Genomic DNA, 25,354 nt, shown 5'->3' with positions numbered 1-25,354 from the left:
GATCGTATTACATTATTTTTTAACAGCTTTTTACTGATGTGATGATTTACTTCCTTTAAAATGTTTCCTGCTACACATGTGAATCAAATTCATACTGTAGGTTTATTTGTGAACAGCATACAATGTATCATGGATCACTTGACACCTGAGATCTACATGTAAAGGGTTAAACTCCATGTCTACTGAAACGGAACATCGTATTTATTTCCCAGCAGTTATAACACTTTTTTTTTTCCTTGTCAGGGTAGTGCTTCAAAGAAGTCAGTCGACAGCACTGTTATCTGTGTAAAACACAATGTCTGACACAATACACAAAGCCTGGCATTCAGTTCCTGCCTCTCTCTGTGACAGTGTTCTCTTTTAAATACATCTTATTTCTTTTAACAGCAACCTTGGGAGAGCTGCAGCAGTCTAAAGCGCCAACACTTAACACCTTGTAGTCGAAGGAAACGTTTCTGATCTGCTCGTGTCATTTAATCATCCGTATTCTACTGAGCTGTGCAGAAACAATTTTGCAGGATATTAACTTCCAACTAAACCCTGCTTGTGTCATTTGTGGTTCCACTCAACCAGTGGTCCCATGGGGAACGCACCCTCCTTACAGCTGTAATGAGCTTCACGACACAGAATAAAGCCAGTTAATAGAAAGGTAAGATTAAAAAAAAAAACACACACATGCATGAATCAGGAAATATTAGCCATTAAAAGTGTTGCTGAAAAGCTAGTCAGTTAAGCAGACAAAGCTAGCCGTGCTATGAATAGATCCTCATGGTGTGAAAGTCTAGCTGAATAGTTAATATGCCATCTCACCTCCAAGACAAGTGCAGACTTCAGTGTTTGCCTTTAGGGAGACACTTTGTCAAATAGCATAGAAAATAACTTTCGAGAGAAAATTAAATGCGAGGGTTTTTAAAGGGACTTGTTATCCATGGGGATGTCTCACAATTAGGCTAATACTAAATCATCTGAGGTAAAAACACATAAGTAAACAGCAAACTGACTCTTTCTGAGCTTTTAAAAAGCTGCGTGTCTCTTGGCAAAAGCCTCCTTGTTCCTCGCTTCTGGTCTGCAGAATACAAAGGAAGGCGATGCCATTCCATGAAAACCATTTTTGTTCCATTGCAAAAAAAAAAAAAAAAGAAAAGAAAAAAAAAAAAAACTAGGTCATCCTCTCATAATTGTCAATCATGCAATAAATCTCTCTGTGCCACAAATGAATACTGCACTGGGAATGAAACAAAGCTTATTGGCATGCGATGTCAGCTTGACTTAATTCATTCTCCTTTTCAGAAAAGCCTATTCACATGTGAAGTTTATGGATGTCACAGTGTCTGCTCTGGAGCAACAGAGGGATAATACATATAGACAGATGTATTATGCTGGAAAACTTTTATCAGCATAATGCTCTGGAGTCTGTATAGAGCACAAAGCCTGTGCTGGATTTTACATAACAGGACAAATTTATAAGTAGAATACATTAACTGGGACGCTGACGGTTAGCAAAGGTGACTGTCATAAACCTGATGTAAGCATTTAAACAGTTTTCTTTTTTTAATATGACTCGCTGTACATACTGTATGTGGGTCTTTTAAAATGAACAAACGGAGTCTAATCTCTTGAAGGTGCAACTCTATGAAATAAAACTGATCGAAAAGTGATGGTTTGATTAAACCTTGGCTTATCTTCAAGCCAAACCACAGCTGTGAAACACGAGACAGTGAGCCGCTAGACCTGTGTAATAGTCTACACCGTCTTCCTGACAAACAAAGGCTATAAAAGCAGGCGACGTGTGTGTGCTGTGGTCGCCGCTGCCTCGCCTTCCGCATCCCCCAGCCAGGTGTCATCGGTTTACACATATCTGATGGGACAGAAAGGGGGCGCGGTGGTCCACTTCCAGCAGACGAATTCGGTGTCATGTCTCTCCGGAGCAAACTGTCAGTCTTTACGGGGAGAGTAATAATAGCCGGGCACTATGGCTCACCGTGGCAGAGGCGATATTTTTTTTTTTTTAAAGGAAGCCTCAGTGAGACAGTGACATTTGAGTCTGGAGGAGAGAAACTCAAGCCAAGCATCATTGAAAAAAACACCGGAGTTATTATAATGGCTCGCTCTTTCTCTCGCGGGGCTCAGCGAGCAAGCAACGTGAGAGGCTCTGGATCGGGTCTAAAGGAAAAAAAACATGGCTTTTGTTTGATACGGAAATACAGCGTCTACTTCTAATGCACTCTGCGCAGGCAAACTTGAGCAGGGTGGAGGATTGGAGTGGATAGCGTGGAAATGGGATTTTCAGTTTATTACCATTGCACGCCAAAGATTTTCTGTGTGCCTTTGTATATAGTCCAAAAATATTTTGCAGCCATGTCTCCCTTTCACAGTTAGTCAAGCTATAGGTGACACTGATTTATGCCGGCCTTCTGTGGGCACTGCATCGCAAAAACATGACAGGGCGAGGTTTCTCAGTACAAGATTTCAGAAAAAAAAGACAAATTGTTTGGCAAACTTAATTAAAAGGAGTCGTAGTTAATTCTCAGGTAATGGAGGAGTGTGGAAAAGTGAGTTAATGCAGTTTGTAGCATTTCAACAGGGACAGAGAGAGTGGAGCAGAAGACAGTAGCAGGATTGATGCTCCAGCCAAATGCTTAGCATTTTTATCTAATAAGCAGCCATTTGTGTTTCACCTTGAAAGTGTCTTATTCAAGAAGCAAAACGCATAGCTAACAACTCCTGCACGCAACATATGGGATCCTTAGTGGCAATAAACAAAACAATATTTGTGTTTTGTTATGATTATTATGATTCAATTTAGGCAAATTGCCTTTCCACGCTGCTGTGTGGTCTGTGAGGAGTTCAGCTCCTGAGCGAGGGGCCTGGAGTCTCATGTTTGTCAGAGGCCTGTCTGAGAGCAGATGCTTTGAACGGCGATAGAATTCCATTCTGGTCTCAAGTGTCATTAGCTGCAAGCCATTCGCTTTGCCAGGTAAAGATTAGATAACAATCACAACTTTATGAGATGCTCCTGGAGGTGTTGGAGCAGGCTTTTGTACTGGGCCGAGCCTCGCTGACACGAATCTTACAGGATTTCTGTGTCGTTACCCTTTTATTTGGCATTTGGATTAAAAGGTAATGATTCAGTTGTTTTAGATGTACTCGAGAAAGAGAAAAACTAAATTTATCAACTGCAATGAATAAATGTCTAAGAAGTATGCTGTCTGCTTAATTTTTATCGAAACACAAGCTAAAAAGCATGTGCATCCCATAATCGAAGAGGTTTTTTTTCTTTTCAAAAGGTTTCAAAAGGGTGCTTTAGAGCCACATATTTCATGCTTTGAGGAGGGCTTGAAAGTGAATTCATTGAGCACTTATTTCTTTTGTCCTCAGAAAAAAATGGCACGAGCACTCCAGAGCCTGTTGTTTTTCTTTAATGGAGTCATGGTGCTCTCATTGCCCTGTAAAGTGGAGCTTGTTCTGACCTAAATGAAAACAGCCTGCAGAGCTACATAATCACCTGTCCTCCAGGCTGGCACTACCAAAGCTGCTGACGCCGTTTACCGCAACGAGCCACTACCATATCCTTCAAGCTCAAACACACACACACACAGCTCACAAAAATGCATCAAGAAATTTCTTTTGATACAAAACAATAGCAAGCTCAGTCATGGCTACTGTAGTAGAAATGGAAAGATGTCTTAGAACTGAAATGTTTACATACTGCAAAATTTATCCGAGCGACTTAAAAATAAAAAACAACTTGGAAGAAATTTCTAGAACCCCTTTTGAGATTGATTCCCATAAGTATTCTTTTTTTTTTCCTGTCATCTCCAATGTGAAAATGAGCTAGGGAAAATTAACTCCTGATACAGCTACGCTGAATTAGCCAGTGAAAAAAAAAGCACTTTTTAAGGATTCCAGCCTTGTCATTTTCAATTTTCTGCTCTTTGGACATGCGTGTATTCAGATTCAAGAACATCTACTCGGCATATCAATCCTAATTAGACAATCTGGGTCCACGAAGGATAGGAGCAGAGTTATTTGCATAATTTAATCATAAATACTCAGTGATACATATTTCCAAATGCATTTGTACAATTATCTTTTCATCCTTGGGGCAAAAGTATTAATATGATTAGGCAATAATTCTTAAAAAAGAGCAGGAAAATAGGAAAGCGGCAAGTGCACCCTCTTTTTAAACTCCAGCTTTGGGCTATATGAAAAATTAATTAATTTCGGAGGGGGAAAATCAATTTCTCTACGTGACCACATTAGACAGAGCGGGGCTACAGCCTGGAATCTCCGTCCAATCAAGAAATCTCATCTGCTCCCTCTAACTTCTGTCAGTAGTGTTTAACATCGCTGTACAAGCACCACTGATCTGCGCCTTGCTCCCTAAATACGGTGTAATGTGGACGAGCTGCCGGGCTAAAGACATGCCAGACCCTACAGTGTCTCTCATTCTCACACTCACACACACACTCACACAGGCCCAAATTCATGGCTTTCTCCACAGCCAATCTGTCACAGGTGCTGCTCCACTATTCCAATTTCCTAACTATGCCTTCCCTGACTACTATTCTCTGCGCCATTAAAAAAAATACCAAAAATATCTGCACCTCAGTCCTGTCAGCATCACCTAATGACATGAAACAGAACATGCCACACGTTACAAATAATAAATGTATTAATAAATAAGTGCACCTTCAGAAACACAATTCTCTTACTAATTCTCTCTGAGGCTCCAGCCGAGATGTGCAAATAATCAGCTTAAACTGTTTCACTTCATAACACAAATTTATGGCCTTTAGAGCCTCTTCGAGACAGGAAAAGAACTATAAATAGCTAGCCATGTCCTATATTTATTCAAGAGCAATAACTAAAAGGATAACTTTGACTGACTTTGGGACAAATATTCAGAATAAAAATAATAATTAAAAAAAAAAACAGCATGCCTGTCATAATTAGTAATTACATTTAATATTCACATTGACATTGTTTAAAAAAAGGATGCAACATCTTTTCCAGTTTTCTAATGACATCTTGCGATATGCAGCAAATGCACAATTAATTTAGACACTAATCCTATCCAACAACAGAGCTCTACCAACTCACAGCAACAAAAGATAAAAAGCCGGCTGTTTATCCTCTTCCTCTCTGACCCATCTTCATAACATGAATTCGGGGCCAGAGCAGAGAAATGCATATTTGATTTGTAAGAAAGTGCTTGAATGAATTTGTGATTTTAACAAGCCTTTTAACATGCACACCCCCCTCCCTCTGCCTTCAAACTCTTTCATCCTAATCAGACATCTGTCTCTCTGTTTTTTTTTTTTAAAGTTATTATCACCCTGGCTCCCTCTTGGATGTGGTTGCTGGGTGACGGGTATCTTAGCACCCACTCTGACTGGGAATGATTTGAATCCGATCCAAAGATTTCCCATGAGTACCTGTAAACACATCTGTGCCCTGCCGAAAACAAATATATCAGAAGAGCACTGCAAAGAGAGCGAGCGAGAGAGAGAGTGAAAGAGAGCGAGAGAGAGAGAGAGAGAGAGAGAGAGAGAGAGAGAGAGAGAAGAGCGATAAAATCTGCCACCGCTGGTGAAGACGTAACCCCCGAGCGCTAGACAAAATAATCCCACTTTCCTGTAAATGGGACAGTTTGTATCATAACACAAACAAAACACAAGCCTCTTTTTTAATGCCCTGCTCTTATGGCTGAACATGTAAATAAAAATTTTTTTGACATTTATATTGATTCAAATTACAAAGCTATTACAAGAATGAATGTACAAAATACAGTTTAAATAAAATCCGTGAAAGTCTAGAGCTGAGGAAAATAGCCGACATCCCAAAGGCCTCCTGTCGTCTGGAGGTGCGTGTTTAACCTTCAGAGGTAGACAATGATTGTCAATTAACTGCTGCATTGCTGTGCATGTACAGCTTGCCTCCAGTGAGAGAGCAGCACTGTTGTGATGTTTCAATAAGCCTGTAAGTTCAGATGCCGGTGGGAACGAGCAGAGCCTGCGCTGTCCCACACACAAAATGAAAAGGAAAACAAGTGGCTGAAGTATCGCTTCTCATGAGGCACTGTCGTAGCTCCCATGAAAGCAAGAGATTATGGGCCCTCTATCTGCTCAGCACCGGAAGGAGTGCATTAATCTGGGTCGAGGCTCTGTGTGAAGGTGCAGCAGAAAGAGAGAGAGAGAGAGAGAGAGAGAGAGCGGGGAGAAGGAGAGAAAGAGAGTGGAGTGTGTCGTCCTGCAGAGCGAGAACGGAGATCATCTGCCGCCGCCGTACAGCACATGCATTAAACAAGAGCAGCCGAAGATAAACAGCTATCATTTAGCAAAAAAAAAAAAGTGAACAAGAGCATTTTATCATCATAATAGTGCAGGAATTAATACATGGATATCTTCACCTTCTGGAGCTCTGAGTATAATATACAATAATTCCACTAGGTCACAAATGAGGTTTCTTTATCCAGTGTCATGTATATGGCTCCACAAACATCTGCAATACTTTGCTGCATCATCACAACTCAAGTGACCCACAAATACTTGAAATTAGGAGCTAAAGTGCAAACCTTTCGCTTAAAGTGCCAAACATTCACACACACACACACACAGATTCAATCAGCGGTGTAACGAAGAGCTGCTCCTCCTGCGCCATCTGTTTGTGTTCCATCTACACAGGATATCTTTGTCCATACAAATGATGTAATTCTCCAAATGGGAAGCAGCCATGGCGGATATGATTGATTTCAGCATAACACCGGCAGTACCAGGTGCTTTCAGAGACCATTACAGGCCTCTCCCGTGCAGCAGTAATAGGCGAGCACTTTAGCGTCATTAAAGCAATATGTAGCACTGCATTATCCTTTAACCCCATCGCTGGCCATTCTCAGTGCCAGCCTCAAGAGTTCAAATCACACACTATATCACTGTGTGACCAGAGAAGCGTCTGAGCGGACTGAGGTGTGAGGCCTCACAGCTCTAAGTCCCAGCTCTCACACACAAAATCAACCTCACTGTGCAAACCACCCCAAAATGAAGGCAATGGCAGTAAATAAAGGTATCATGAAAAACATTCAAATTCATAGTTTCTTTTTTTCCTTCATGTTTAGGAAAGTCATTTTAGTGTAATTAAATAAATACATATGTATGTCTGGATGTGTGTGTAAGTGACCAGTATTCTGTAACTAAGAGCAAAAATTTTGTAGTTTGTGATTTTGTTGTGTATATACATCAAAAATTTCATAATATTAATATACTAAATTAATGAATTAATTATACTAACATGTTACCATTCTCCTTAAATAAAATTTGTCTTATTGTTTTATTATTATTATTATTATTATTATTATTATTATTATTATTATTATCATTTTATTTATTTATTTTTTACTTACAATTAGACAAAAAGTTATTTAAGGAGAAAGGTCACATGTCTCGCACCCACTTAACAGCAATCTATGTTTCCACTACTTAAAATTAGCTGGAGGCAGTGAATCCTTCCTCATTATTGACAGCATGCACTTACTGACCACAAGCACTTCTTTTCTGACTGAAGTAAAAGAAAGAAAGAAAGAAAGAAAGAAAGAAAGAAAGAAAGAAAGAAAGAAAGAAAGAAAGAAAGAAAGAAAGGCCAACACTGGAAATAACTAAATATACTCGGACATCACTTACAGTGCACAATATTTAGTAAAAAAAAAAAAAAATAGCAAAGTTTTAGTGAAAATAAGAGGAAAAATTAAAAGATTTTTTACATGATGAAACATATTAATGGTTAATTACACATTTATACATATTTATTTAATTTAATGTACATTTATACATTAAATTAAAATCATTTAGCTTATTTAATATGTGCAAGGAAAAAAAACATAGATAGATAGATAGATAGATAGAATTACTTGCGAAATGTTTATATAGCAGTGTGTAAACACATCCAGGCTTTACTCAGGTTTAAGATATCATGATAACTGTTACTGTTCACTCATACAGTCATTTCATCATTGCTTTGTTAGTTTATTGTGAATACAAGCCTGACATTTCATTCCAATATCATGGGAACACGTTATCATATCTTAAACTACACTTTATTATAATAAAATATTAGGGGCTGTGTGTACAGCAAAAAAAGTGTTATTTATACAGTGCTTATTTATAATGCTCCAGCTGCACTCGGATGATGACTGTAAAAGTTAATCTTAAACACCCTGTTGTTTAGCTGTGTACTTTGTGTCAGTGTTGTATAAATTAATCTAACACACTGATGTTTAGCTGTGTACTTTGTGTCAGTGGTATAAAAGTTAATCCAGGGCAATGATGTTTAGCTGTGTTTCTTGTGCCAGTGGTTTATAAATTAATCCGTTCAGCTGTGTAGTTTGTGGAAGTGGTGCAAAAGTAAATCTAACACACTGATGATGTGTTTTTGCATCAGTGATTTAGAAATTAATGTAATACACCCATGTTCTGTTGTCTATTTTGTATCAGTTGTGTGGAATTTAATTTAACAGACTGCTGTTTTGTTGTGTTTGGTTTGCATCAGTTTTGATGTTAATGTAACACACTGATGATTTACTGAGTATTTTGCATCAGGTGTGTAGTTCATCTAAGACTTTGATGATTTGTTGTGTGTGTGTTGCATCAGTGATGAAGAAGTTAATGTAACACACTGATGTTTTGCAGTGAGAGTGCTTGGTGTCAGTGGTGTAAAAGTTGAGCACGGCGGTAACGGCTTCGCTACGTCATCAGCTCGCGAGCACGGAGTCGGTTCTCTGCAGCTCCGCGCTTCTTTAGCAGTTAACGAGTAACGGAGAAGTTGGAGCTGTTTTGCGCGCGAAGCTGCATGAGGAATCGGCTCTTATCCGAGCTCACGGTGCAACTGTGCTCGTGAGGACCGGCACTCGGCGCTTACCTGGCATTGGTGCAGTCGTTGTAGAGCGTCTCGAAGTCCTTGCGGGAGATGAGCTTGCAGCGGTTCACGCCGGGCTGGATGGCGCCGAGGCCGCGCAGCACGCGCACCTGCTCCACGTTGCACACCACGGGCGTGATCTCGAGCCGCTTCAGCTTGGTATAGACGGTGTGCAGTCCGCCGACCAGGTGTTTCAGGAACAGATCGAAGGCCTGCGGCAGACAGATGAGTTCCCGTCCGTCCACTGTGAACGAGGCCACCTGCGCGCCCCTCAGCTCCACCATCTTGCACTCGTTATTCTGCGGGGTGTTCTCCACGGGCGACGGGGTCGAGTACACGGGCTTGGAGGAGAGCTGTGTCGGAGTCACAGCGATCGGCATGGCCGGGCTTCCTGCCGCCGCTCTCAGCTCCGAGCGGAACGGGTTCGCAACGGCCGGAGCCACCGATGGACACGGAGACGAAGTGGCCGACGGAGAAGAAGTGTTCACCGAGGAGGAAGAGGAGGATGAGATGGGAGACGGCTGGACCAGCGAGGAAGGGGGGATCAAAGCAGCCGGCACGGCCATGGTCAGCTCGAGCACGCGATAAAGTTCAAAAAGTGGGCAAAAAAACACCCCAAAGAAAGAAAAAAAGTAACGCGCGAGTTGGTCAGAAGGAGAAATCCACGGCACTACGCTCCGTCGAGAAAAGTAAAAAAAAAAAAAAAAAAAAAAAGGATGAGAGAAAAAAAAAAGGCGTCTGTTGTAATGAATTAGGCTGTGCACGGCGGGACAACCATTTGGAGATTGGAAGAAAGAGAGAGAGAGACCGAGACAGAGAGAGTGACAGGAAGAAAATGAGCGGAAAAGTGCAGCTCGCTCTCTGGGATGAGTTGTTGTTGTCACAAGGTCCAAAGAGGGAGGAGCTAGTGGACACTGTCGGCCTTTGAAGCACGCGCACACTGTCTGCGTCCGAAAGCGCGCGATAAAGCGTTACATATAATTTCCCGCAATTAACGCTATTTACTGGAGGTACCGGTGTTTTCACATTGTTTGGTACTGAGTGGAAGTGAAAGCCGATGCTAAGAGCAGATCTCACTACAGACAAAAACTTTTCTCTCGCTCATAAATAAATGATCTGACTTCACTTATTCATACGCAGTTCCTGATTTAGTCTTTATTTCTTATTTCGGAGTTTGTCTGTATCCTTGGTGTCATACAGTGAAATGCCATCCACATTCACTGCGCTCTCTGAATCAGTGGTGCTCTATATGCTATTGACGACTATATAGGCTAATAATCAATAAAATAAGCATATGGCATCAGATGGGGACAAACCGAGCTATTTTTAGATGTGAAAATAAAAAACCCTCTGTTTTTAACCTTAAACTTAATGTTTTGCTGTTTTTCCACAAATGAATAAGCAATAACAATACATTCACCCTTTGTGTATATGCAACACTCTTTGTTCCTGCTTAGATTTATATAATATATAAAATATCACTGAGTTGTTTTGTCAATATGAAACAAAATATCTGCTTCTAGTCCCTGTCACATACCCTTTCTTCTTATTTGTACTCCCACCTGTGCACACACACCTGCCATCCGGACAATCCCCCGAGCGTAGGAAGGGGTTTCGTGTGTCATTTCTCTGTGTGAGGTTGGTCATTTCGAGAAGACTTTTGTGAACTGAATCTGGTTTGAGCAGCACAAAAGCCATGTACAAAGACACACACATACACACACACACACACCATACCAAAATGAACTCAGAGAAACCCCTGACCTTTCTCTATTTCGCTAAAACAATACACTATAACACCTATCTTTTACTCTAGTCTGGGAGACTCCACTATGTAATCCCAAAACATTTTCTCACATTGTACCACACACAAGTGAGGGAGAGGCCAAACAGAGCTGTGTAGTAAAGTATAGCTCTCGGTCTCCAGCATAAGAAATGACAATATTTTCTGAGAGAGCAATCCACTCACTTGCCCTTATAGCTGTACACTTTTAGGCCATATAGAAACCCTGAGTATTGTATTGTCCCTTATAACATTCATTATATTAAAAGATCGTTCAGGGTTCCAAGCCTTTTATTTCAAGCAGAGGACTCTTAATTATCCAAATGACCCTTTATATATAAAATAGATAAATACATCTGCATCAGAGTTTGCCTTCAATATTTGGCTACACATTTAGCAATATGATGAATGTATGAACATATTGCTGGAGACAGGAAGTGATTTGGAGATGGAGTATGTGTCCAAACAAAAAGACAATGTATAATTTAGTCCTGATTAAGAGAGTGAATTTAAGAGACAAGTCTGACTCCTGTGCCAGCAAGAGAATCCTAAGAATCATGATTACACCCCAACTGCATAGCCACAACTAATAAAAAAACGTTTTTAAATAAAAGGAAAATGTACTGCTTCTTTACAATCTTATCTACAAAAAAAGCATTAAATGAAGCTAAAAATAAACACATGTGTCCTGCAACAATCTGAACATAAGGCAGAATTAACATAAAATATTTTGATAAGATCCTCTCAGTCTCCAGTGTATGACATCTGGCAGAGTTATAAAAGATATGTCAGGAAGAATCTGCAAAGATTTGCCAAGCAATCTGGCAGAGTTAGAAAAGACATGTCAGAAAGACCGTGTGTTTGAGGGGGCTAGACTAAAGGGAGGCCAACTATTACAACTGAGACGATTCAAAAGATGTTCGGGGGAAGCACAAAGAAGCTGAAAGCAGATATAAAGGCAAAAGGTGGTGATAAGTTTTAAGAGTTTATTTATAAGTTTAGTAAAGGAGATTCAAACTTTTTTCCTTTTTATTTATTTATTTATTTATTTATTTATTTAGTATTAACATCTGCTATTATCTAATATCTCTGCAGTTACAGTACATTATTTGGCAACGTTGTGACTCGTGATGATAAAGGGACATCTGCAAATCTAATAAAGAACAAATCGGATTTTTGTATTATTCAATTCATCCCAAGCATTTCCAAACCTTTTTTACTCAGATGCTTACAGTATGTATTTCATTATAACTACTATTAACCTCAATTGGTGTTTTGATGATGGTTGATGGAGAAACATCACTTTAATCTTTCTCCTAAGTGTTCAGGTGGGTATCTGGTCACTGAGAAGGCCAAAGCATAGGATCTCTATCATTTTCATACCCAGTCAGTGAGCTTTCCTGCAGTATGGATGGAGGTAGAGTTGGAGGTATACTTAAAAAGACCACTCCAATCAGGATAGAAAAGTTTCATCCCAGAGTAAAGGTGATCAGTGGGTATTGATTTGATGTGACCCTTCCTTCGTGAAGAGACACATAAACCCAAACTGTGCCAAAAAACAAAGCCACTAGATCCCATATTGTAAGGGTCAAGCATTCAGGTCTTTACTGTTTTTTTAGTGTCTCCATACATGCACTGTGAAGGGTGATTCATTTGACCAAATCATTTTTTCCATATTTAGTGGACCAATGCCTGTGTTTTTTTTTTTTAATATGTTTTTTGTAGTCTTTTATAATATCCCATTCTATGTAGGTTTCTCATCCTGTTTTGATATTCTCAATCACTTTTTTACATATTGTATTAATGCACATGTATCACATTCAGATTTTTTCCTTATCTTTTAGTTTGTCAGCCATTTGGAGCTATACTCACTCTCCACTTTATTAGGAACAGCTGCCCATTAATGCCGTTATCTAATCAGCCAGTCATGTGGCAGCAGTTCAATGCAAAAAATCATGCAGATACAGGTCCAGAGCTTTGGTTGATGTTGACGTCAAACATCAGAATGAAGAAAAAGTGTGATCTTTGTGACTTTAACTGTGGCATGGATTTTGGTACCAGATGGGCTGGTTTGAGTATTTCAAAAACTGCTGATCTCCTGGGATTTTCACACACAACATTCTCTAGAGTTTACACAGAATGGTGCAAAAAAAAACAACCAAAAACACCCTGTGAGTTGAGGGTCTGCAGGCTTAATCACTGTGTTGTTGAGAATGATCGGAGAATACATCTTTGAGCTGACAGTCTGTAGGATGGTTAGAGATAACTGTATGGATGAGCAGGTGTACAGGAGTTTCAATTAAAGTGGATAGTGAGTGTATATAGTTATGAAATAAAAAAAATCACAGTTATATTGCTGTAAAAAATCAGATAAGATATCTACGGTTAATGTAATTTATTAAAGTGTACATCAAGTGCAGCTCTTGTTATTACTGAACGTTACTAAGACCAATAATGATTGCATGACTTTTTTCAAACTGTTCAAAAACCTTAAACATAAAAATCTGACAAATAAAATATAGACAGCTCTGTGAGTTTATAGTAACCTAACTATGTCTACACAGCAGGGGAGGAAGTGTTCAGCAAAGCTGTGCGCAGGATAGGGTTGCTGTTTTCTGTCGATAAGGTGGTGAAACGCAAGTCTAGGTGATGCGCATGGATTGCATTTCATCTGTGAGCACACCAAAGCAGCATCAGGACTGATGATGTAACGTCTGGGGTGCAAGCTGGTGCTGGTGTCATTAACAAACAAACAGCTCAGGTTTTTGGATCTTCCCTCTTCGTCGAAATACTTTAGAAAGCTACTTTTGTGAAATGCTGTATTCAAGTGTAATGCAAGACCAAGTTCAGGGACAAGGTGATTTATTAGAGCAAGAGCTAGGAATCCACACCTAGTGCTATACTGTTACCATTATAGCTGCAGCACCACAGCTTTTAGAAAGGCATGTTAGGTAGATGGGCCTTAAGATAAGTAAGAGAACCATTTCACAATTACCATTCAGGCAAAGAGGTAGTGTGAAAATCAATAACTGCTTAAAATTCATAGCCAGGCAATCCATTTGCCCTTTATGTTGCTAACCTTTGCTTAAATATTCACCATATTAAGATTTCATTATAAACAATGAATGTCACAATAGTTTGCCTACCGTTTTTCATGTTAGCATGGGTTAACTACAAATTAGTCATAAAAACCCCTCCGGAGAAGTGCAGGTGACAAAAGACATGGAAAGGCATCTGAAACACAGAGATGTCAATGATCTTTTGGTTTGAACACTTTTAACTATTAACCTATTAAACTATTCACTTTTTACTCACCCCTTTTCTGTTCTATTCACTGAAAAAATGCTTTAAGATGACTAAGTGAACAAGATTTAAGGGGTTAATACGCTGGGGTGACTTGATGAATCCAGGCTCCATTAGAGCTGTAGGCACACAGCAGGACCTGCCGTGGTAGAGCCACACATTACAATTACACTAATGCATTCCAACCTTAAAGACTCCTGCAGTGAGATCTATACTGTGAATTACAAATAGTGGCATTATTTTAACCGCGCATACGAGATTGACAAGAATTATTCCATCCAATAAATTTTACAGATTCTCTGTGAAATCTTGGTTGTCGTTAGTTGATTGAGTGTAAACGTGTAAGTGTTTCAAGCTCAAAATCATTTTATTTCAACTAACGATAAAACATTAAATAGTGCTACATTTTCTTGTCTTTTAACAGACACATAATGCCATGCTTTCACTATATAGCCTACATGTACAGGACTTGGCAGATGCTTTAATCTAAGCAATTTATCTATCATAAGACATATCTATGCTAGTAAAAATACGCATGTCAGATTCCAGGAATACAATGTGTTAATGCGATAATGTATTTTTTAAAGTGCTTGATGAAGAGATAGCTCTTCAGTCTTTGTTTGAAGACAGCCAGGGGAAGTTCATTCCCTAAGTGCCAGTACAGAGAAAAGTCCTGATGCATGTATTCCTTTTATCTTAAAATTTGATGGAATGCAGTGGAATCTGATCTATTTATGAGAATATGAATATAAATCTGAAATCTATTTAAAACAGTCATACTTTTTTTAATAATGTTCCATAAAAATTCCTTAAGTAGCATCATTTTAAATGTTATATACGTAGACATTCTCAAATAGTTGACAGATGCAGATGAAAGCCTATGCAATTGAAGAAGAAATGCCTGTAGCAGATTGCTCTTCCTGCACAATCCACATACCAGCAACGGTATTTAACAATGTGAAGACAAATGCAGCAGGAAGTAAGAAAAGGCACAGAGCAAACTCATACTGCTCTCAGCCTTGATGAATAACCATAAAACTAATGCGTTATGGCGGAGTAGTATTTAAAAGTAGAGCTGTGATATGACTCCTGTATGATCAATGACACTGCATATTGGTTGATGTAATAATTTATTCATCCTATAAGGCTTTGGTAAAACAATGTTGAAAAGCAATTTAAATTAAATTCATTTAAATGTCAATTCTCATGGTTAGGATTTTTCTGTAATTGGCTATTTAATTAAAAATAATTTTCATAGTCATTAATAAAGCCTGCAACTTGTAGTGCACTGACATGTTTTAATTACATGGTATTAACAAAATTGATATGCTTTAGAAAGCATAATGAATAAGAAATAATTAGTCCAATCATACATCATCCCTCTTATGGGCATTAACTGTATTTCAAAATAATTGATGAACTCCGAAAAGAGAGATAAATAACTTTAATTGCATAAAGTTGGTACTCGGTTTAAACACAACCAAGTTTAGATCACATTTCTGGATTGATTCATCATGCACATGTACTGTAGACTCTACGTTGGCAATTAACATTTAGCAGTGAGCAATTAGAATATAATGTATATATTTGAATGTTTGAAACTACACTAGCACTTATTCATTAATCTTGCTTCTCAATTCTGTAAGGAAATATACTATAATTCAATATTATATTAGACAAAACTGTATAGTATACAGTATATGGACAGTATTGTTTTCTAAACACACTCCTCCCATGTGTGATGTGCAGGAGAAAAAAAAACATATATTGATCTTCAATATTTGTCTCTTGGAGGTTGCATGGCATTGACCCCATCCTAGCAGAGAAGCACACTGCAAGCTGAACAGAGAACGAAGAAGGGCAGATGTCAAACCATACTGAAGGCCTGGAAACTAGTGTGCTCTTACTGACACAGCGACAGAACATATCATCATAAATATAACATACCCAGGACTCAAGGTAAACTGATAAACCAGCAAAGTGTTCCTTTTTTTAAAGTCTTATCATGAAATGAAATCCAGTGAGTTGATAAAGACAATTTTTTTCTAAATGTATCTAAATATTTGTATGGAGCCAATACTAAAGTTCTGTTGCTGGTATATTTACAGCGTCAGGTTCATAGTTCATTTGCTTAACTACACATAGGATGAAAAACAAACTATGCTGAAATGTACTGAGGGAAATAGTATGATTGTATTAGAATGACAAAGAAATCATTTATTTACAATTACATCTAATGCCTCCTTTCTTTATTTAATGCACTATACACATGACAGGATTATAAGTTATATGACTATAAAAAAAAAGCAAACAAACAATTGCTATAGTTAATAATGTTAAAGATTATACAATTCAGACATGTAAGTACAAGATTTACAGAAAACATATACACAAATGTATTCAAAATCAGGTATGGTGCAGTTTTCATGTGACTTTCAAAATGAAGTGACATACTTTATCCATCAGTTTTCTGTTCTGCTTATTCTCCAGAGACCCTGGAGTCTATCCCCAGAGACTTGAGGGCACAAACACAACACACACACAACCAGACATACACATTCACTCATTCACACTCTACAGACAATTTAGAGATGCCAATCAGCTGAAAGTGAATGCCTTTGTACTGGGGCAGAAACCTCTGCAACACATGAAGACATGACAACCTCACATGCAAGGTGGAGATGAAAGGTAATCCCCCAACCCAAAGCAAACTTGCTAATTACTAAGCTATGAAGACATTAAGACATGAAGACATTTTTTTTTAATAGAGTCAGTACACAATTACTCCCAGAGCTTCTTACACTGTTTAAAACACTGGCAAAAGATTTGGGGATATCTAAATTGCAAGGTAAACCTGTATAATTGCTGTGGCTTTGATGGTTTCTGTTGTGCTTGTTGGGCAACTACAGCAGTGATTAAAATGAATCCCTATTGACTTCTCCATTAAATCGCTGGCAGTGGTGATCCTTTGACCTTTTGCATTGATTGAACATAACAATCACAGTTCAATTGTAATGCAAAGAGAACATTTGTTATAATGTACATGAGATGCATGAGCCATTTCCACTTGGCTCAAGGTAATCAATGAGGGGACTTCAGACGGAGGCAGCACAAAGCTCCATCCCTGTCTGATTCATGGAGTCTACAATATATCGAACCCTATAATGTGTACTTAAACATTGTGATTCCTGGTGCCATGCTCGATACTCGATATCCCTGCACCCTGTGATTCTTTGCAGAAACATCCACCAATAACTTAATCAGAATTTAACATCTACACTGTACAGTACTATTCTTAAAGTACTTAAAGTATTCCACATACACTGTATAGCCAAAGGTACTGTATGTGGACACTTGACCATCACACTCATATGTGAGCTGTCCCCAATGTGTTGCCACAGAATGTGCACAAAATGTTGTCTAGAATGGCTTTGTATTGTTTAGCATTAGGATTTCCCTTCACTGGAATTAAGAGGCTCAAACCTGTTCCATCATGATAATGCCTCTATGCACAAAGTCAAGGTTCATGTGGTAGAACTCAAGTGTTCAGCACAGAGCCCTGACCTCACCTTTAGGATGAACTGGAACTCTTCTTGTGTCTTCTCACCCAACATCAGTCCCTGACCTCGCTAATGCACTTGTAGCTGAATGAGCACAAATCCCCACGGCCAGGCTCCAACATATAGTGGGGCTTGAACAGAAAAATCCATTATTGCAGCAAAGAGGTGACCAACTCCATATCAGTGCCCTGTTTCTGGCATTTGGCAGACACCCTTAACTTACAATTTATCTCATTTTATACAACTGAGAGTTAAGGGCCTTGCTTAGGGGGCCAGCAGTGGCAGCTTGGTGGACATGGGACTCAAACTCACAACCTTCTGATCAGACTTAGCCACTAAGCTACCCCTTCCCCACATGGGTATGGGTACATATGGGTGTAACACTTAGATGTATACATACTTTTGGCAATATAATGTGTTTAGCAATATGTGTTTGATGGCTTCTAAAAAGAAGATGTAAAAATGGGTTTGTTATCTATCTATCTATCTATCTATCTATCTATCTATCTATCTATCTATCTATCTATCTATCTATCTATCTATCTGTCTATCTATCTATCTATCTATCTATCTATCTATCTATCTATCTATCTATCTATCTATCTATAAGAAAAGTCATATACATAAATGAGTTCAAAACATTTTATTCCTTATCTTCGCAATGTATCCACTTCCTGTAAACAATTCTGGATTCGTAATTAGCATTAAATTCTGATTCTGAAAGCAGAACGTGATTGCATCACCGTAGAAAGAGTATTTGAATTCTGTGTTTAAAGGATTTTAGGGAACTGTGAGATTACACAACGGTTAGACAGATTAAAACATTTAGATCTCAAAAGGCAGTTTATCTAATAGGAAAAAATGCAGTATGCTAATTAGTAAAAGACTGCTTAAGTTACTTTCCTCTCCCTGCTGGTAGATTTGAGGTTAAGGTTTGATTAAAATTGCTGGGCTAATCGGGGCTATATGCTGTGAAATGTTCCCTGAATGAAAGTGTTTGCCTAAATGGTAATTGTCATGGAAAACCTCAGCGATGACAGATTCAATTCCATTTAGTAAATGTTTAATAAATGTTATACAAACACTGCTGCCTATCTCACTGTATTCAGAAAACAAAGAGAAACTTTAATTGCTTTAATCATACAAAGCTTTTGACGTTGTTATTGGCTTTAAAAATAGCAGTTAACAGTAACTGTCTTGTAAAGGAAATTGAACCACATTTGCAAAATGATCTGCAATTAAGATATGTGCATGTCGAACGGCACAGTTGAACTCGGGTGTTGTGTCTAGGAAAAAGCAGTCGATGCTATACAAAGCTATTTAATTAGCTGAAAGACCCAAAGAAAAACACTCTGCCTAATAGGTATCACTTTAATCAAATTTAAAGAGATTGTATGCCTTTTGAAGATTCCAGAGCACGGACATGTTAATTAACAGATGTGAAGATGGAATGATGTATTTTTTCCTTCACTGAAAGCTCCACGTCTTAAACTTCAGGAAGCTGGTCTGAAAACTCTGGTTACACCAGGCGGAAGGGAACATTTCATACAAACGTCTATACTCATGAGCACGGCGGTGTGTTTCAGCACAAAACAGTCCTACCTTTAATCTGCACTAAAGGGAAATAATGCATTTCCTGCCTTATTTGCCATGCTTACTTAACCAGTGCTGTACAATTAGAATTGTTAATAGATTTAGAAACAAAAGGGCCGTGAAGGTGGGAAAGTGCTGACATTATTTCACAGGGGAAAAACGCTCCTAAGGGGAAAAACAGATCTGCAATAAATAAATGGTTTCCTGCTCTATACTGCTATAAAATGTTAGTCACAATAGAAATGCCACAAAGACATAAATCAGGGACATTGAAAAATTTATTGCTACAACACTAAAATACACACGTTTGAACACCGGCCAATGATTCTGTTTAAACACCGTAACTTTGCTTTATTTTTTATTAAATATATGCAGACACTTTACAATCTATAAACAGATCTGGAATAAAAGTTAATAAATGTCAAAATTTGCATTTGAGAAAGCGGCATCTTGCTGCATTTTTTCCAAATATCAATCTATGAACCTTTCAACATTTTGTCAGACAAAATGCTAATTGTACCTTTAGGAATTTAGGAGACAGTGACAAGAAATGAGATGCTCTGTCCTTTTAGATGTGGAAATCAACTGGGGTAGCATACATAAACCCTAGCAGGAGCAAAGCAAACAGCCTGCCTCTAACTCCATGAGGAATTCTGCGAGCATAATGGAGCATCTCTCTTAGACAGAAACGACCTGCTCGTGCTCCGCTGGGCTCACTTTCTGTCCTAACCTTCATCATCTCTACCTTCAGAGCATGTTTTCTAAAGGATACTAGCCATGCTTTTTATATACTTTTATATATATCAGGTGCATGATACTGTATTGAAATCCTTGTGCTTCATTTATTCAAGGTCCTTGGTAATAAAAACAAATACAGCTGCTGTTAGATCAGGTAGTGAAATACAATACTGTATAGAACTAACTAATTCAGTCATTTCCAAGGAAGTGTGAAAGAGAAAGTCCAGTATGGTAGAGTCAAAGTACATCTGAGGCAGTTAATCAGAGTGATAGTGTGACTGTTTAGCCTATGATTAAAAAAAAATACTGAATTAATTGCACTGTCAATATACTACATAATAAGTTATTACCGGGAACAATAAAGCTATATAGTTACAGAGAAGTTATTACTGTCAAACACAGCACATCTGTTGAAAGATGTTGCAACACTTTTGAATGCTTTTGTAGACAAAGAAACAAATAAATATGGATATGAATGTAATGGAAAATAAAAATAGCAATACTATTACTACTACTACTACCACTACTACTACTACTACTACTACTACTACTACTACTACTAATAATAATAATAATAATAAAAACTGCAGACATGACATGCTAAAAAAAATTTATATGGTTATATTGAGCAGTATATCCCTGAAACTTAAAAAAAATATTAAATATAATATAAACACATATTGTTACAAATAGATTTTGAAAAAATAAAATGTTTAATAAAAAAGGTTTTCTCTGAGGTTTTTACCAAAATATCCTACTAATTAATAATTGAAATGTATTTTGGTTTTATCATCAGGTAACACTCCAAACCTGTTACCTCAAAAAAGTTCTCCAAAAAAAAAGAAAAAAAGAAAAGAAAAAAGAAAAAGTCATAACTAGCCTCTGGCATGAAAGATGTACTGTTCAATGTACAGCGTCTTCTTCCTTCCCTTAATGTCCCATCACTGCAACACTGAGGCTAATTTAACAAGGGCAAATTAACAGTGCAAAAGTGCTTACCCAAACCTTTCCATGTTATTTACTTGGAATTGATTTTAACGCTTAAACAGAATCCTAAGTAAGGGCTTATGCAGGCCAGGCCATCTGTATCTCACCATCCCATACGCATACATATGGGACTATCTATCAGAGTGTCTTAAAACAAGGGCCAGAGTGTGCGCCAACACCACACCCTAATTTACTGTTTATTTTCACTCTGCAAATATACTCAACTACATCTTTATGAGTGATTAGCTGTGTTATCTTCTCAGTCCTTAAGAGAAGTCGGCGCTGTGATTTCGCAGCTTCACATTAATCCAGGCTTTGTTAAGAGGCTGCCATCTGGACGTGTGTTTCTGGCGATGAATATGATTTAGTGTTGATTCATATATGTTCCCGGAAGAGAGCGTATGGATTTCAGAGTTAAATGGCATAAACAAATGTGGAGTGGAGAGCAAATGAAGATCTCTCATGTCTGAGCTCCTTTATAACTCGCCTTCCTCGAATTGCACACGGTAATTATTTCTACAAACACAAGCCTGGAGATTTAAAGTTATCATCCAGGCCGAGCTCTTAAACAGAAATATCTAAACAACTATTTGTTAAGATTTAGAGAGTTTTGGAGGAATTTTTATGAAATGAAGCTGGCTTGATATTATTAGCCATACTAAGATTATGCTGCTGATGATGCACTCATTAGTAGAATATTCATTACGATGTTCAGTACGATTAAATATGTTTAAATTTAATAAAGTCAGTGCTGGAAGTTTTCAGAAGAAGATTGTGCTACTGCATCATACAACAGTGACCTCTACAGGGATTTAACATTCCGTCTCTGATTAACAGCTGAGCAAGTGTAACAGAGTTTCAGGCTGTACAATATAAAATGCAAGGAAAAGCAGGTTTGATCAAGAAAAACCGAAAACATTTCACTCATTAAACATTCATCCAAATGCAGAAATTTCAAACCTCAATTTCTTTGGCTTTAAGATTATTTACACACTCATTCTGTCCTTTCCATATCCATTTTCTTAGGAAACATACTGAAAATATAATGAAAAATGATTTGTACACTACAGGAATGTGAGCTGTCCCTCAACACAGTGTCACAGAAACATCCAGGTTTAACGTGAGGATACCTGAAGACATGTGCCAAGACATTTCTTTCTGTCCCTCTGTACGATTCCCCAGCAAAAGAGCAAAAATGTCTTTCATGGATGGAAAAGTTGGAATGAAAGTGTGCCAGAGAACATGAGTCAGAGCCAAGTTTAGGATCAACCATGAGGAATGAATGATGGAAAGATAAGGAACAAACTAAAAAGAATAGACCAAACAGGAAAAGCAGGCGAGGAGCAAATGTGGGCGGTGTCTCCTGGAAAAGCAGAGTGTGTGGTGGATACTCACGTTGCAGGCATCTGCTTTTTTTATTTTGAGCAGAAATTTTTTTTTTTGTCTTCATTTTCATGTTTCAAATTGCACGTGTATGTTTTTTTTTTGTTTTTTTGTTTTTTTTTTTAGAAAACTTTCAACTGTTTTAAAATCTGTAAAAAAAAAAATAATAATAATAAAAAATAAAGAAATAAAATAAATAAATAAATAAATAAATAAATAAATAAATAAATAAATAAATAAATAAATAAATATACTCTTAAAATTAAAGGCGTCAGGAAGAACCAAAAATGGGTTCTCACAGTGATGCCAAAGAGGAACCCTTTTTAGTTCCCCTTTCAGTAAATGGTTCTTTAAAAAAAAAACTCCTTTTTTCTTAGTGTTCTTACTATTTTTATAGTCTAAAGAACCCTTTTTCCACTACAGAGAATCTTTTGTGCCGTGGATGTTAAAGGTTCGTTTGGATGAAAAAGAGTGTACATTTGTCATAGTTTCAATTAGAATTTTGGAGTTTGTTATATCATTTTCTTTTCTGTATATATAGAAAGCAAAAGCAGGCAATGCCCTTTCCCCCGCCACTGCCGCATTTTCATTAATGTATTCAAATTCCGTTCAGCAGCATAAAATCCTCCCAAGAGGCAGCATTGTCCTGTCGGCTGTCCCCCCGGGTTTCCCATCACATTGTTGCATCTCCGCACCCACGCCATCCAACACGCTGAAGACACACTTCCTTTAAGTACTCCCTCACAATTTGAGGAAGATTAATTAAAAACGCTTTTAAAAGGGACTGCTGATTGTGTCAATCCTCAAAGACTTTGCAAATGATTCCTTTTCTAGTGAGGACTGAAATAAACGTGCTGAATAGCTTTTCAATGATTTTACCCTTCAAGTAATAAACATGTGTGTGTATCATTATGTGCCGGAATAAAGGGCTACATATATTCACTCATGAAGTTTCTTTTTGTGAATTTGTAATGAGGAGAGAACATTAATTGAATTCCTTAACCAGTGGATGATCTGCAATTGTGTGGTTACATATATATGAATAGTAAAGTTTCGTAATGACTTGCTTTGAATGCTTCAAAAGGCGCAAGGTCTGCTCTAGTGATCTTGGATGTGGAGTCTGTGGTGCATAAAGGAAACATAAGGCCAACTGTCTACCACTGAACCTTTGGCTAATAGGATCAAAAGCCCAAGGCATACAGGAAATGAATGTATATATATATATATATATATATATATATATATATATATATATATATATATACTGTAGTGTAATTGGCTCCAACTAAGTAAATACAGAAAACAGAGGCTGAGAGAGAACAAACAATGATTTAAGTGCTTTTTAGCTATTTTAATAAATAACACTGGATCTATTGTTTAATATTTAGAAGGAAATGACTCTGGCATACAAGACAGTCATATATTAAAACCTTTCTTGTAATGCATTAGTAATATCCTATTATTTACTGACTTTTTTTTTTACAGTCTCTGCATTGCCAAGTGAACAAAAACACTATTGTCTCTGTGTTTGCCTTTGTGCATATCACCTTGCATTATATTTATCCAGCAGCGTGATGCAAATAAGCTCAATAGCGTTGTTTCCCATACAAAACTCTCCCTGAGGATTTGAGACTTGGAGCATGGGCTCATTTTGCTCCATCCACTCAGCAGTGGAGTTCTCAGCTCTCTGATCTTCTCTAGACAAAATGAGACACAACAGCTCAAACAGAGGGAGCCTGGCACACACTATTCCCTCTGCTACTTGAATAGATAATGCTTCTCTTTACTTTCTTTATTCCTTCAAAAAGAATGCATCAGAGGCCAAATATTAATTCTCCGTGTCACCCGGCGAAGCAGGGGGAGCACGACGCGCTTGGCATACCAGGCTGTGTTTTACCATGATTAAGGCTCACATAAAGGCTTCCTCCTGGAGCTTTGAACTTTGCCATGGAGTGAGTTTTTTCTTTCTCTCTTTTTTGAACATATTCAACTTATTCCCCTTCACTGCTGGAGGCTGATCCTGAAAAACAACATTTATAGAAAACATTATAGGTGAAGACAATGAAATTGTTGCTGCTTAAGCAGAAAAAGCATCAGTATATGCATTGGCATGTGTGTCGTGTGTCCTCTGCACCCATGAATCTCCTTTAAAGAAATGCCGATAGTTGTGATTGCCTAATGCTCAATCCCCCAGTGCCATAAAGATGCGTGTGGAAAGAATCACATAAAGTAGTGACATTGACAGAGGAACTGCTGACTCGCATCAGTGTTTGTCTTTTGATGTGAGAGATCAAATCGATGGACACGCTCTCACAAACCATAGTGTGTGTGTGTGTGTGTGTGTGTGTTGTGGGGGTATAGAGATTAGTATTCTGCAGCTTCCAGTACTGAAGGTGCCTGCTCGCCCCACATCATTAGCATTAACGTCTGCCTGTCCAAATAATCAGAGATTACCGACACAGGTTTAGTGGAGAGCTGGAAGGAAAGTTCCCCATTTCTACCATCTTCATTATTAAAGTAGAAGCAAGGGAAATACAGAGACATTAGCTGGTGAGTAAAAAAAAGAAACATTAAGTGCTTTAAAAAAAGGGGGAAATGGCAACATGAAACTGCTTTTCCAATGAGGAGGCCAGCAGAGAGAGAGAGAGAGAGAGAGAGAGAGAGAGAGAGAGAGAGATAGAGAGCAAGAGATAGAGAGCGAGACCGATACAGACGCAGAAAATGCTGGCTTTATCGTCACTGCCAAGAGTTAAGAGGGTTTTTGTAGTTGCATTTGGAGACCAAAGAGAAAACAAGTTGAGTTGAGAGCCCTGATGGACAGCAATTGAAAGGAACACATACTGTAAACAGTAGCTATATTTACTCAAACCAACGAATACACTGGACCTGCACCTGCATGTTCCAGAAAATATTCCCTTCTGTACTAAAAGAAAGATATTGAATTAGGAGAGAGATTGTTCTGTTTTACTTCACTTCTACAGAACTAATGTACTGTACTGTGCAGAAGTCATTTTTATGTCTTAGATGTCTAGTAGATGAATTTTGTATTACTGAGTCTAGCTTTCCAAAGATTACTTTTCCAACAAAAAAAATGGAG

General features: G+C 38.1%; 1 protein-coding gene across 4 annotated transcripts in view; it reads right to left on the bottom strand.

Moving 5' to 3' along the window:
• Nucleotides 1–9,751, bottom strand: part of dachd (dachshund d) — a 108,692-nt gene extending 98,941 nt beyond the window's left edge. For 2 of the 4 annotated variants that reach the window (XM_058393323.1, XM_058393324.1), the window contains exon 1: nt 8,914–9,751. In XM_058393323.1, the coding sequence (XP_058249306.1) occupies nt 8,914–9,476 (563 nt within the window). In that variant the 5' untranslated portion in view covers nt 9,477–9,751. The remainder of the gene's footprint in view (nt 1–8,913) is intronic. The other 2 variants (XM_058393322.1, XM_058393321.1) reach the window with 2 other exon arrangements.
• Nucleotides 9,752–25,354: the final 15,603 nt, after the last annotated feature.

Source organism: Hemibagrus wyckioides, linkage group LG06 (genome assembly GCF_019097595.1).
Source record: "Hemibagrus wyckioides isolate EC202008001 linkage group LG06, SWU_Hwy_1.0, whole genome shotgun sequence".
In the NCBI taxonomy this organism is placed as follows: Eukaryota; Metazoa; Chordata; class Actinopteri; order Siluriformes; family Bagridae; genus Hemibagrus; species Hemibagrus wyckioides.
Note: the sequence above shows the minus strand (reverse complement) of the source record. Positions and strands in the feature narration are given on the sequence as shown.